Below are 14,456 nucleotides of genomic sequence, written 5' to 3' on the forward strand. Positions count from 1 at the left end.
TGGAGCTGCTCACCGAGGCGCGGAGTCGGCGATGGGATGAGCCGGGGGGGCGCGGCGGGGCAGCGGCGGTGGCAGCTGGAAGTCCGCGCGGAGCGAAGTTCCGTGCAGATGTGCGCGCGGCCCGGGGGCGGCTGGGCAGAGCGGGCAACATCTGCGCCGCCGCCGCCTGGCTCTCCCTAAGGAGGGGGCTCGGACCTCCACGGAGCTGTGCGTGTGTGCATGTGTCTATCTATAGCTGTATACGTAGCCCTCGGGCTTGTGTGGATGGGCAGCCCCTTCCCTTCCTGAGTCCCCTGAAGTTGTGAGCGGGCAGCACTGCAAAGAGGAAGGCAAAGGGCAGCCGTGACAGCCGCCGGCCTCATTGGCTCCCCAGGGAGGCAGCGGTGCTGAACAGCTGGAAACCGGAGCAGTCCACGCGGAGAAGTGGCCGGGACGGAGCTGCCCGCCTGCCCCGCGGCCAGCTGTTTCCTCTCCAAGAGGGGTTGGGGTTTTTTTGGTTGTTTTCTCTGCGCTTCTCACTCCTTGTTAAGGTAAGAGGCTGGCTTTGAACTTGGGGGCGCATCGGGAGCTTGTGGGGGGTGGGGGGAAGAGGAAGCTGTTTGGCTAAGCGGGGAGACGAGCCAGATGCGCCCAGATGTTGAGTTTAGCCAGTGTGCAGTTGTTGGCAAAAAGCAAACTTGTTTCGAGCTGTCCTGCCAGGCAAAACTGGGCACTAATTGGCTCTTGGCGCCCCCTGGTGGCTGCAGGCGAGGAAGCAACGTCCTCCAGGAAAGGGAGACTAGGGCAGGCACAAAGCACACTTAGATAAATATTTTTTTTTCCCGCAGCACACCTGTTAAGGCATTCCCCATCCTCATACCTGTTGTAGCCCTTTTAGCTCATTGCCATGGCAAAATTCTGCGGCACACCTGTTCGTTTCTGACCTCACACTTTTGTGCCGCAGCATGCTGGTTGGGAAACACTGCTGTAGGGCACCAAACCTGTAAAAAATGAATGGATGTGCATACTGTCCCTCCCTGCAGTGAAGGAAGAAAGCCTTAGGGAGACTAAGTTTCATGCTTATAAGAAGGGCTCATGGACCTGTGAGATGTAGGATCGATAGAAAAGAACGTTTCCAAGTATCTAGGTCAGATTTTATACAACTAGTTTTTAACTTCTCCTTTCAGTGAGGGGCTCAACCAGACACATTCTGGAGCTTAGCTCGGAGGGCAGTACTACTGACTGGGGAGCGTGATTTATGAGGAGGGGCTGAGGGAACCGGGATGATTTAGTCTGGAGAAGGCAGGGGGGTTTAATAACAGCTTTCAACTACTTGAAGTGATGGAGCTAGACTGTTCTCAGTGGTGAAAGATGACAGAACAAGGAGCGATGGTCTCAAGTTGCAGCAAGGGAAGTTTAGGTTAGATATTAGGAAAAAAACTTTCTCACTAGGAGGGCAGTAAAACACTGGAACAGGTTACCCAGAGAGGTGGTGCAATCTCCATCCTTGGAGGGTTTTAAGCCCTGGGTAGACAAAGCCTTGGCTGGGATAATGTAGTTGGCGATGGTCCTGCTTTGAGCAGGGGGTTGGAGTAGATGACCTCCTGAGATCCCTTCCAACCCTAAATTTCTATCATTCTGTGATTTTTAAAGGAAGTCTTACAAATGTGTCTGCTTTGCTGTAGCAGGCTAAGTTAATTAGATAATCAAATACTCTGTGAGACCTTGCAATTTAAGACAGCTATGAGGGGAAAAGAGAAGAAAAGCGACATAAACTCAAGTTACCTTACAGTTGGTTCCACTCTTATTCTGAAGCTAATTTTGTGAGCAAGCTTTGGCATGCCTTCTCTTTTGTGATTTCTGTAAAATAGCATAGTACTTAACTGTGTGTTTGAATAGGATGTAATTCCTTGTGATTTTATTTTCAGTATTTTTAGACTATGTCAAAAGTTTGATACAGCCTCAGAAAACATTTTTTCTTTGTGTTTCCACAGAAGTGATCAACATGCAAAGTGAACTGAAAACTGAAACTGCTCTCTGGGTGCATACACTTTGGTTTTGTGCCCCTTTCAAGTGTTTTACTTCATGATGGGGAGAAAAGAATTATCTGAAACACTGAGACAGAGGTTGGGTTACATTGGTTGAAGATGTGATGAAGATAGTAAAAGAAGACACGAAATAATTTTCTTTTTTGGTCGGGTATTAATTTAAAAAAAAATCACAAACAGAAGTGAATAGTAGTTAATAAATTGTTCTGCTTGCTAGGAAAGAGAGAGAAAGAGAGGCTAACGGAGGATTTTTGCTGATCTTCCCCCATTCTCATCTATCCCAAAGAAAAAAATGAAGATAAAACTTTGTTTGCAACTCGAGAGAACAGGCAGACTGGGAAGAGTAACTTCAGTATCTGGGTATATTATACAAAGCACTGTACATTTCCAGATTCAGCAAACATAAACCATTAGTTTGAATAAAAATTATGATTTCATCATCAGTCCAAGTTTTTGCCTACTCTAGGAATGACATTTAACCTGAATGTTAGAGAGAGAGATTTTTTCATTAAATGTGTGATTTCAATTATTATTTTAAAGTCAAGGATTTTTTCCCAGTGTTTTTCAGCTAGAAAGACATTAAGTTTTTTGGTCCCTTGAATATATATATTTGGCCTATGTTTTACATGGAATTTTTAGTGTTTTTAGAACTTCTGTGTTGTTCTCTGCCATTGTAGTTGTGCAGAATAGAGACAGACAAGGCATCTAGGATTCAACTTTTCTACTACTGCTAGTGTTTTCAGAAGAGCTTGAGCATCCACTGAATTCTATGGCATGATTTGGTCTTCTCTTTTGTTTAAAGGAAAAACATGCCTTAAAACGTTCATTTTATACTAACCTAGTCAACCTTTAATATCTGAGCATAGTGTTTTGTAAAGAGATGCATGCCTGAAAAGAGAGAACTGCCTAATGGATCATGGCTTTGGTGTTTACAGGACATATCTTATTTCTAGCATTAGTGTTGTTTGCTGTCTCCACTTTTGAAGAATCTGTAAGCAATTTCTCTGACTGGGTGACTTTCACAGAAAATATGGATCAATATGAGAAGCAAAAACTGCATGGTTTCAGTGCCAGCCAGAAGCTGAGAAAACCTGTTCTACATCCAAGCCTGTATTTTGATGCTGAAGATGTACCAGCACTAAGGCAGAAGTCCCGCACAAGTCATTTGCATTTGTTTAGAGCGATTAGAAGTGCAGTGACAGTTATGCTATCCAATCCATCATACTACCTACCTCCACCCAAACATGCTGATTTTGCTGCAAAGTGGAATGAGATTTATGGCAACAATCTGCCTCCCTTAGCATTTTACTGTTTGCTGTGCCCAGAAGATAAGGCTGCGTTTGATTTCACTCTAGAGTATATGGATAGAATGGCTGGCTACAAAGACTGGCTCGTTGAGAATGCTCCAGGAGATGAAGTGCCACTTGGCCACTCCTTAACAGGTTTTGCCACTGCTTTTGACTTTCTATATAACTCCCTGGGTAATGTTAGAAGACAAAAATACCTAGAGAAGATATGGTCCGTGAGTGAGGAAATGTATGATTATTCAAAGGTCCATTCTTGGGGGAAGCAACTTCTCCATAACCACCAAGCTACTAATATGCTAGCATTACTCACAGGGGCCCTGGTTACTGGGGTTGGCAAAGAATCTCAAGCAAATATTTGGAAACATACTGTGGTTGATGTGATGGAGAAAACTATGTTTCTACTCAATCATATTGTAGATGGCTCTTTGGATGAAGGAGTAGCTTATGGTAGTTATACAGCCAAGTCAATAACCCAATATGTTTTCCTGGCTCAGCGCCATTTTGGTATGAATAACCTAGAGAACAACTGGCTGAAAATGCACTTTTGGTTTTATTATGCCACCCTGCTGCCAGGCTTTCAGAGGACTGTGGGTATAGCAGATTCTAATTATAACTGGTTTTATGGCCCTGAAAGCCAACTGGTTTTCTTGGATAAGTTTGTAATGAAGAATGGAGCTGGCAACTGGCTAGCACAGCAGATTAGGAAGCATAGGCCCAAGGATGGCCCAATGGTGCCATCTACTGCACAAAGATGGAGCACTCTTCACACTGAATACATATGGTATGCTGCAGAACTAACACCTCAGCCACCTCCTGGCTATGGCACTGCTAAGATGCATATGTTTCCTAACTGGGGAGTTGTTACTTATGGGGCTGGGCTACCAAACACTCAGACCAACACCTTTGTGTCTTTTAAATCTGGAAAGCTTGGTGGCCGTGCAGTCTATGACATTGTTCATTTTCAACCGTATTCCTGGATTGATGGGTGGAGAAGTTTCAATCCAGGGCATGAACATCCAGATCAGAACTCCTTTACTTTTGCTCCTAATGGACAGGTATTTGTATCAGAGGCTCTCTATGGACCTAAGTTCAGTCATTTGAATAATGTGCTGGTGTTTGCCCCATCACCAACAAGCCAGTGCAATCAACCTTGGGAGGGACAACTCGGTGAGTGTGGACAATGGCTTAAATGGACTGGTGATGAGGTTGGAGATGCAAGTGGGGAGATTATCACAGCATCCCAGTATGGAGAAATGATGTTTGTGAGTGGTGAGGCAGTATCTGCCTACACTTCTGAAATGAAACTGAGAAGTGTATATCGCGCTCTTCTACTTTTAAATACTCAGACATTGCTAGTAGTAGACCATATTGAAAGGGAGGAAGACTCTCCCATCAGCTCTGTCAGTGCCTTCTTTCATAATCTTGATATTGATTTTAAATATATACCTTACAAGTTTAAGAACAAATATAATGGAGCTATGATGGATGTGTGGGATGCTCATTATAAAATGTTTTGGCTTGACCATCATGGCAGTAGCCCTGTTGCAAGGATACAAGAGGCAGAGCAAGCAGCCGAGTTCAAGAAGCGATGGACTCAGTTCGTAAATGTTACCTTTTCTATAAAAAACACTGTAAAAAGGATTGCTTACCTGTTCTATGGACCTTATGTCAATGTTTCTAATTGCAGGTTTATTGATGATTCTAAATCTGGATTTCAGATTTCTCTGGATGTCAACAACACTGAGAATATCGTTTCTGTTGTGACTGACTATCAGAATCTGAGGACGAGGTTCAATTATTTGGGATTTGGTGGCTTTGCCAAGGTGGCTGATGAAAGCAAAGTTATCAAATTTGGTCTAGGCACTGAAGCTATTGAGAAGCATATAACAAGTGACAGGACAGTTTTCCCATTTGGATTCAAAGTGAATATGATAGCAGGGTTAATTTTGGGTATTAGTTTGGTAATACTGGCTTTCCAGTGGCGGTTTTATATTTCCTTCAGCAAAATGTTGCGTTGGATCCTGTTACTGGTTATCATCCTGTGGCTTATTGAACTGGTAGATGTGTGGAGCACTTGCACTCAGCCTATCTGTGCAAAATGGAATAGTGACACGACAAGTGTGGAACCTGATACCACCCATAGAGCCAAACAGTCAGAACAAAACCCTGTTGTTTTGCCAGACGTTGTAATTACTTCACTTCCGGGTTCTGGAGCAGAAATTTTAAAGCAACTCTTTTTCAACAGCAGTGATTTCATATACATCAGGATTCCCACAGGATACCTTGATGTCCCAGAAACTGAATTTGAAATTGACTCATTTGTTGACGCATGTGAATGGAAGGCATCTGATGTCCAACATGGCCACTTCCGTCTCCTGCGAGGCTGGCTCCAGTCTCTAGTTCAAGACACCAGGCTACATTTACAAAATATTCATTTATATGAAGCCAGCAGAACTAAAGTAGCTCAGCATTCTACCATAAGCAAAGACAGAAAGAGAAGATCTAGAAAGAGAGAATCTTTGTCAGAACAAAAAAGCAAAATGAGAGGAAACATGGATAAAGATGCTGAATACATCAGGGAACTGAGGCGACACCTTGTCTATTATCCAAATGCACGTCCTGTACTTAGCTTCAACAGTGGGAGCTGGACATTAAAGCTTCCTTTCTTTCAAGAAATAATAGGGCCTTCAATGAGGGCCTTGTATGTAGTAAGGGACCCTCGGGCATGGATCTACTCAATGTTGTACAACAGTAAGCCAAGCCTCTACTCCTTGAAAAATATTCCCCAGCACTTAGCCAAGCTGTTTAAAGTAGAAAATGGTAAAGGAAAGTGCAGTTTAAATTCAGGCTACACCTTTGAATATGAATCACTGAGGGAAGAACTCTCAGCCTCTAATTCAAATCCAGTTTCTGTGCTGTCTCATTTGTGGATAGCAAACACAGCAGCAGCACTGAGAGTAAATGGAGATTTGCTGCCAACAAATTATCAGCTGGTCAAGTTTGAAGATATTGTGAATTCTCCCCAGCAGACAGCTGAAACAATTTTTGCTTTTCTTGGTATTCCTCTCTCTCCTGCTAGCTTAAACCAAATATTGTTTGCCACCTCTACCAATCTCTTCTACCTTCCTTATGAAGGAGAAATATCACCAATTAGTATCCATGCTTGGAAACAAAACATGCCTACTGAAGAAATTAGACTGATTGAGGACATCTGTTGTTCCCTAATGGACCACTTAGGATACCCAAAGTTTACAGATTAAATGCTGCAGGCCAGCAGTAATTTGCACTAATGATCCCCAACTCACCAGTTTGTGAATAAGATTAGAGAAGTTTGTTTATTCTTGTAAAATGTGTGTACAGTCTGTTACATGCAGAGAGAGATTATTTTAAAAAAATAGATACTTGTTCTCGCAGGATTTTTTTTTAAACTTGTAACTACTTTTGCTGCCTTTCAAATAAAGCTGTGTGAACCTTAATAAAATTACTAGCTGGGAATGGTATAGCTCAGGGGGTTGGTAATAGGATATGGAACCTTTCACTTCCAGGCTACCAATAGCAACCTTGGGTCAGGTTTGATGATATATTCTGGCTGAATTTCACTCCTTCAGTGGTGCAAACTAACCATAAACTTGGTTAGACTAAGTTTATGGCTGTCCTGCATCACTTCCATTGCAGAAAGGAGTCAGCATTCCAGTGAAACTAGTTCCTAATCCCCTTATTTGCAAGATTATGTGACAATGAGTTCTTTGTTATAGCTATTCTTTGGAGAAAGAGAAGACTTCTTTGGAGAAAGAGAAGGCCTATCTATTTGGCACTATTTCACACTATTTGTGAACAGAAAATAAACACTGGGTAAAAAATAAAGACCCCCCTAAAAAAAAAAGAAAAAAACCCGAAACAAAAAAGGAATCCTACAAAACCCCATAAATCTATGAGTAAATTTTCAACTGAGAAGCTTCTAAAGGATTTTATCCAACTCTGGTGCAGTTCTAGCCTGATAAATTCTAAATGGATTTGAAAGCTTCTAATATCTGCACTGCTGCTGCTGCTGCTGCTGCTTTATCCAGCTTCTTAGCTAAGAGAAGCTTCAAGAACGTCTGTTTTTTCTTCCAAAACTCATCCATTCTTCATAGTTGTTTGCACTCTTGAGCGTCTTCTCTGTTGCTGATCCTTGGGCGTAAAGTCTCAATTTCCTAATGCCAGTAACAAAAGTGTGTGCGCCCCACTGAGTGGAAATAGTGAATATAATCATCAATGGTACATGTTACTATGGGTGTATCTACATGTGTGCTTTACTGTTAATTAGCTCCACAGTAAAATGTTCTCATCTACACATGTGCCAGTATTAGCGTGCACTAAATAAATTAACTCCATCATAAGATAGTACTGTTGGGGACAGTACTATTTTACAGCAGAGTACTTAACTAGGCTGAAACGCGCGTTTAGACAGTGACAGGGGTTGACTGGGGCACAACGTTGCTAAAGTGCAGGGGGTGCCTCACAACTAGCCTCATGGCTCTGCAGGTTCTGCACCCTTGTGCCACAACTAACCCCTCCACTGCCTCGTGCTGCCACCCAGACCCTGGGGCTGACCCCCTGAGCCTGCTGCCGACCCAGGCTCAAACTGCAGCACCCACGAGCAGCTGACTCCAGCTCAAAACAGCTTGGAGTTTATTGCAACACATTAATTGAATGTGTAGATGCATCCAGTTTGCATAAGTTGGGAGCCTAGATTTTAGAAGAGTCCTAATAAACCTCTAGATCAGGGGTCAGCAGCCTATAGCCGCAGACTGAATCCAATCTGACAGGTGACTTTATCTTGCCTGCTGAGCATGTTTATGTGAGAAGGCACCATCAAATGGCCACCTATTGCCTGAGGAAGACTGAGCCTAATTCACCCTGCTGTTACTGAAAGTTTGCCACCTCCTGCTCTACATCTATTTTACTGAGGGATGTGTAATTTTTCTGTAGAGTATATGAGCAACAGCCTGTGGCTGATCTCAGCTACTCTTTGTTTAAAGCCTTCATTCTTCAAAGAGACTTTTTCTACATTCTTGGAATCGCACTTACCCTGTACTATGATGTTTTATCTCAGTAATTTATTTCCAGTATCTGATTATTTTTAAAATAGGATTTTTTTTTTCTTTAAATGTGTATTACTATGGAAGATTGCTTTAGAAACAAATACCCTTTGTAAGGTGAATGTTTGCTTTTGTAACGCCTTTGTCATGCTGCTTTTTTCTCATGCTGCTCTTTTAAAATTTTATTTTACCTTGAACCACTTATTTCTTTTTCTTTTTTTTTTTTTAATTTGGTTTATGAACATTGAAAATCTCCTCCTTTATCTTCCTTCAGCATTCTTTCAAAATCCATCCATACTGTAAATTTCTGCAGATGTGTAAATCAAACCATAACTGATGTCAGAGACATCTGTTTCATTTACCATCTGTTTTTTATTACAAATGAAGTTGTCATGAAATATGCTTCATTTTGTTTGTAGGAGCTGGAATCTGAGTTTTGTGCTATCACATTGAAATATGCCAGTAAAGTAATTACCATTTATTTGGGTGATAAGCATTAGGCAATGCCAAGATGTAGTGAGCTTTTCTCTACATATCTCAATCTTGTCACTGATATTTAATACTATGGCTTTCACCTTTGTCTTTCCCCCAGAAAATTCTACATCCTTTGCAATATTTTTGATCTGTCTCCCTAACCTGGATGAAAGTAGAGGGTTTTTTTGTTTTTGTTTTTTTCTCAGCCATTCATTATCATATCAAAATGTGCCTCTAGCATGATAAAGCTGTTGATAATGTTACGGTAACTGTAACTTTACTGTCACTCTCCTTTGCTTGTAACAGGGACTGGCAGCAGATTCCCCATCATCCCGTCTTTTCCAGGTCTTACCTCTGGCTAGGTAGAATGTCACATAAAAATAAATATTAAAATGAGTTAATATACAGTGGCATTTCAGTGAAACTTTGGATCCTAACTATCATTCTCTCAAGCCAGTTTCTCTCTAGGCTGTTATCAGTCATATGTAAAATAGTTACACTGATCCTTCTGCTGTTTCCTTTATTTGACAGACTAAGTCTCAGCATTTGCTTTCCATTCTCAGGATTTATGAGCTTGAATAAGAACAAATAAAAAGGCCTCTGTCAGATATTTTAGGGCTGCTCAAGGTAAGAATTAGGAGTGACTCTGTTCGGGGAAGGAGTCTCTAAATCCCTTCATGACAGTTATTTATGAGGGGCTGCAAATAGACTATTACCAGCTTTTTTGTGGAACTGAAGTGGAAAGGACCATGCATTTATCAATAGGTCAACCCTTTGGCTTTTAAAATACAGGGTTATTTCATGTCTGTAGGCCTATAATACATATTGCTACTATCTTTTATTCTGGCAAATGTAAGATTCAGAACCTAATACTTCACTGTCTTGCACTTTCTGACATCAGTTTATATATTTCAGATTTGGTAGCATTTTATGTTCCTTTGAATGAATGTCACCGACTCCACAAGGTGCAAGGCCATGGAAAACCAGGTCCATTATTCCTAGATATTACTGGGGAGATGGTTAGATCACAAACATAAAAATAAGGCTAAATGAAAGGTAAAGAAATGAGTTTGAAAGCAACAGGACCAATGCTTCAGAATTCTAATTACATGAATTATGTGAACTTAAAATAACACAATATAATGTATTTATTTTAAGCAAACTGAGCACTTTATGCATTTGCTTCAGAACCACTAACAAAGACCCCCTGGATAAGGATTTCTACTCACTGAGAAGAAAAGAACATATGTCTGTTACACAGAGAACTGTGTAGAAATGCTTTATAATACTAGATTAAGCTCACAAAAGCAAAAACAAAATCTGAATTGAAGGGCTCTGTATTGTAATATAGACATAAATTCAACACTGCACTTAAAAATAAGAATACAGAAATCCCTGAGAAGCAGATTTAATTTTTACCCTTTTAGTCTGTATAAAATTAAAATAATAAAAATGCAGTGCCCCAGAGATCCATGCTAATCTATTCAAGGACTCTTATTCAAGATGGCTTATTCATGTATTCTTCATCCATAGTTTGCTCTCATAGTTCCAGATTGCTCTCATAGTTCCTGAAGTCCAGTTGTACAAACAATACCCATTGACTTGAGTAAAAGTTGCATATGTGTAAAAAGGTAATAGGATTAAACTGGAAACAAACATTTATGTCATATATCTATGCCATACATGACAGATTCTGGCAACAAGTTTGTAATTTGTATGTTTCCAGTAGCAGCCAGTTTCAAACCTCTCATTTTCAATAAACAATAACTCCTTAATGCATATACAGTTTTTTCATGCAGACCTACCTATTTCCATTGAAAAAAGAAAGGTTTTCTTTCTCTTGGGGGGGGAGGGGGCAGAAAACATTTTTTAACAAAAAATGAACCCCACAAAATGGTCCCTGTTGTACCCCCAATTCCCCCCTCTCCCACCCCCTACACCCCTAAATTTTATCGACAGAAATACATTCTTAGTCAACTTAGTCTAGAATTCAAATATGCTTTCAGTGTGTTCTCTGACTCTGAGTCAAATGTTGTTGCCCTTGTAAAACTGTACTGAAGCGCATCTGAATTGCATGAGTATAAATGAAAGCAGAATTTAACACACTGTATGTTCAAGTAGTTCAAAATTAGGCCTGAATGTCTTGACCGTTGTTTTATCTTCTACTCATTCCATTGTGCCTAGGGGCTGATAAGAAGGTGGAAAAATAGTAAGTTACATCAATCTAGTATATTAAGTTAAAGAAATCAATACTTTAAAGTTATCTCTAATTATTTGCTAGTTAGTTATAACTAAAACAAGTTGTGGGAGGGCTGAAATCTGACAATATGGCAATCCTCTGGCTATTTTTAATGAAATAGCTATACTGCTAAATTTTGAATGTTTTGTGAATTAAGACACCTGGTCCATGTGACTAAGGGTGCATGAGGTAAATAAGCACTTCTTGGAACTTTTCCCAGCTGTGGGAAAAATTAGTGCCCTTGCACTGAAATTGTAGGCTTACATCTTGAATGTATAGAAACCTAAGCAGAATATGTACTCTGGTTAGGAGAATATTTGATAAGAAATGTACATCTGTCTGAGACCCTGTAGAAGAAACTCCTGCTGATGTGTTAAATAGAAAGAGGGAGCAGGAGGAAGTAAAACTGGAGACAGTAGGAAACCAGTAATTGGAACCTCTTCTGTGTATGTCAACAGTTTTAATCCAGTTCTAAGTCTGTTATAACCTAAAGTTCTTGTCTTATGGGACCTAATCCTATTTGAATTGCCACTGCAAGCAGTGGAACCAGGTGGATGAGAAATGTTAGTGGAATTTAGATACCTGTAGTAAAAAGAGTTTGTGTATTCTATAATTACAGCATTCGTCATCACAATGGGAAACATATGATCACAATTTGTACACGTAGCCCTATTGAAAAAAAATAATGAACTGGTACTCCCTGTACCAAAAGGAGATTCAGTCCTTCCATGAAGACTGAGCAGACAATGTAGGCTATCTAAAGAGCTCTAACTGTAGGCCTGCTCACTAATGCTGACATTCAGATGGCCATGGAAACTAAACTGAATGTTCTCAGGTTTCCTTTTCTTTTCAATTTCATAACCACCCATAATTCCCCACATTCTAAAAAGACAAAATAGTTCAATTTAAAAAAGAACAAAAATGTTTCCATATTTTTAAGAAAATCAGAGCCTTGTTTATATTATTCCTTCAGAAACCCAAGAAAGGTAAACAGCATCTTTAAGGAAGACAGTTCAATTAAGTACTTACTTTTAGAACAAAGTGAAGTATCCTTTCCCCCATCATATCATACCTTGATGGTCAAACATGGAGTATTTTGGTATTTTGTGCTCTCAGAGAATGCTCAACCTCTATCCTTTCAGCATGCAAAATTGAGCTGGTGGGCTCAATTCTCATTTACATGCACCATTCTGGCTCTGTGAAGAGGCCTCTGAGTGAAAAAAAAGTTACTTTTCCACCCATTTAAAACTGCTTTAAATTTCTGGGTAGCAGTAAAGTATCTTTAGTGTAAATAAGAGTCAGGGTCAGGAAGTTAAGCATGTTTTTAAACTCAGAGGTCTAGCACAGCGGTCCTAGGGACATGGGCCTAATTATGTCCTCTGTAAGGTTATGGTGAGAGCTGTGCAAAAATAATAAGGGATTTTTCCACATAGTTTTGCATGCAAACTCTGAAATTCTCAAAAAAACCCCCAAACAAACAAAACCCAAACCTGCCAATTTAATAAACAGTGGCATTTCATAATATATATGTTCCAATATAGTGAATTCTTTTTTTTCCTTTGCAACTGTGATCACGGTAAATATTTTTCTGTGGAAAAATACGTAAAGTTTCTATGTCTATACAGATTTTCATAATGGATTTTTTTTAAAACTCATTTAAAATTTTAACTTTCTGTTACTTTCTCTCTAGTATAGGACTTGAACAGGTGTCCATTTCTAGAGGAGAATGTTTCTAAGAAATGTTCATCGCTCAAAATCTTTCTAGGAGAGGGAGCAGTACAAGCGTTCAACCTGCAATAGACTCCTCTCCCACCCTCTCCCCCATCTTTTCCAGTCTAGGGTAGACTGGGATGATCCCAGTCTGGGGAAGATGTGGGGAGCATGTGCTGCTTCACTCTCTCCAGTCCCAAGGGGATTGAAGCATTGGGACAAAGGCCCCCATCTGAACCCCAGGTGAGTGCATGGGAAGTTTTGACAGCTGCTCCAGTTCTATCTCAGACTGATGTGGATGGGGACTGGAGCAGCAGAGTAAAGGCTTGCAGCCCTGCATCAGATGGGGGAGGGGGAGGAGTAAAGTAGTGGGGCAGTTCCTACCTGTTCCCCAAATTAGGGACACCCAATTCTGGGGAATGGGTTATGAGCTTCCTTCCATGGGAGGAATTGAGCTGCATAAAAATGCCCCTTCTCCCCACCTTTCTCAGATTGGAGTCCCTCCTTGTGCGGAAGGCACAGGGCGTGCTGCTGCTTGACTCCTCCAGGTCATGGGGGAGTCAAGCAGAAGTATGAACACCAGTTCGTTCTTGCAAAAGAGTTTCTCTCTCAGGAGAGAACACCTGGAAGACCTTTCTCCTAGACCTGGCATATTTCTTCTACTTGCACACTTCCAGTTTCTACTGGGAGAGCAACAATACTCTTGTAGGTGATCATAGACCCGTAAAAATAAAGAATATTAATATAAGGTGAAAGGGAGGTTGTAAGGCACAGATTTTAGTTTCCTATAATAACTGTTTCCATCGTTTCGTACATGGGGCCCACTGAATCTTTTAAAACTTTTTTATTGTCTTGTCATGTTATGGCATGTTTATTTTATTGTCATATATGACTTTTTTTATTGTCTTGTCATGTTATGACAAATGACACCCAAGAGAGAGTTCCTGAAAAGGCGCTATAGATAGTTTCCAGTATGACAGTTTTCATTTAGTTTTGCTTCTGGGTTTACAATAACATGTAACCTAGACTGCTGTGTTATATGTGTTCAAAACAGAGGTAAGCAATTTAAGATCAAAGGTGAAAATGTGGTACTTCAATATTGATGTAAAGTTGGCAAATGAGTAGAGTGTGAGTGACTGATTTGATGTCATATTTGGAAATAAAGTTGGAAGTATTTTTGTAATTTGAACTTGTGACATTTTATTTGTACGAGACTTGGAAAGGACTCACTGAAATGAATTTTTAGCATTACTCATTAAAATAGAATCGAGAATCATACCTACCTAATCAAAGCAATCACAATGTTATCATTATGACTATTACCTTCCCTTTTGCCTGACCCTCTTGTGACTCCAGTTCAGAGCAACACTTAAATGTATGAATGGGGCTACTACCTTGAATCAAAGTCTTAGTCTATAGGCTCAATCAAGGTCTCCTTGATTTCAGTTTCATTCAATTTGCATGTCTAAGGGTCTTGTTACATGGAAATTTGGGATGCATCCTGGAGTTCTTAAGTCCTGGATTGTCTCACATTAACACCTGAAACTGATTTAAATCTCTCAGTATGCAGCTCAAAGTTACATGACTCCCAGGCAAGATTCTCTCTGAACCATGCTGC

At 40.4% G+C, this 14,456-nt stretch overlaps 1 protein-coding gene and 1 long non-coding RNA gene across 2 annotated transcripts in view; one reads left to right on the forward strand and one right to left on the reverse strand.

The window, feature by feature from the left end:
* LOC112551067 overlaps positions 1 to 141 on the reverse strand; it is a 31,748-nt gene extending 31,607 nt beyond the window's left edge. Inside the window, exon 1 of the long non-coding RNA XR_003095212.1 lies at positions 14 to 141. This is a non-coding gene — a long non-coding RNA (uncharacterized LOC112551067). The remainder of the gene's footprint in view (positions 1 to 13) is intronic.
* Positions 142 to 391: 250 nt separating this feature from the next.
* On the forward strand, positions 392 to 10,826 carry DSEL (dermatan sulfate epimerase like). Its single transcript, XM_006028542.3, has 2 exons — positions 392 to 530; positions 1,974 to 10,826. Exon 2 carries the CDS (start codon positions 2,944 to 2,946, stop codon positions 6,592 to 6,594), a length of 3,651 nt encoding a protein of 1,216 aa, XP_006028604.1. The 5' UTR covers positions 392 to 530; positions 1,974 to 2,943; the 3' UTR covers positions 6,595 to 10,826.
* The last annotated feature ends 3,630 nt before the right edge of the window (positions 10,827 to 14,456 follow it).

The sequence above is a fragment of the Alligator sinensis genome, unplaced genomic scaffold, assembly GCF_000455745.1.
Source record: "Alligator sinensis unplaced genomic scaffold, ASM45574v1 scaffold813_1, whole genome shotgun sequence".
In the NCBI taxonomy this organism is placed as follows: Eukaryota; Metazoa; Chordata; order Crocodylia; family Alligatoridae; genus Alligator; species Alligator sinensis.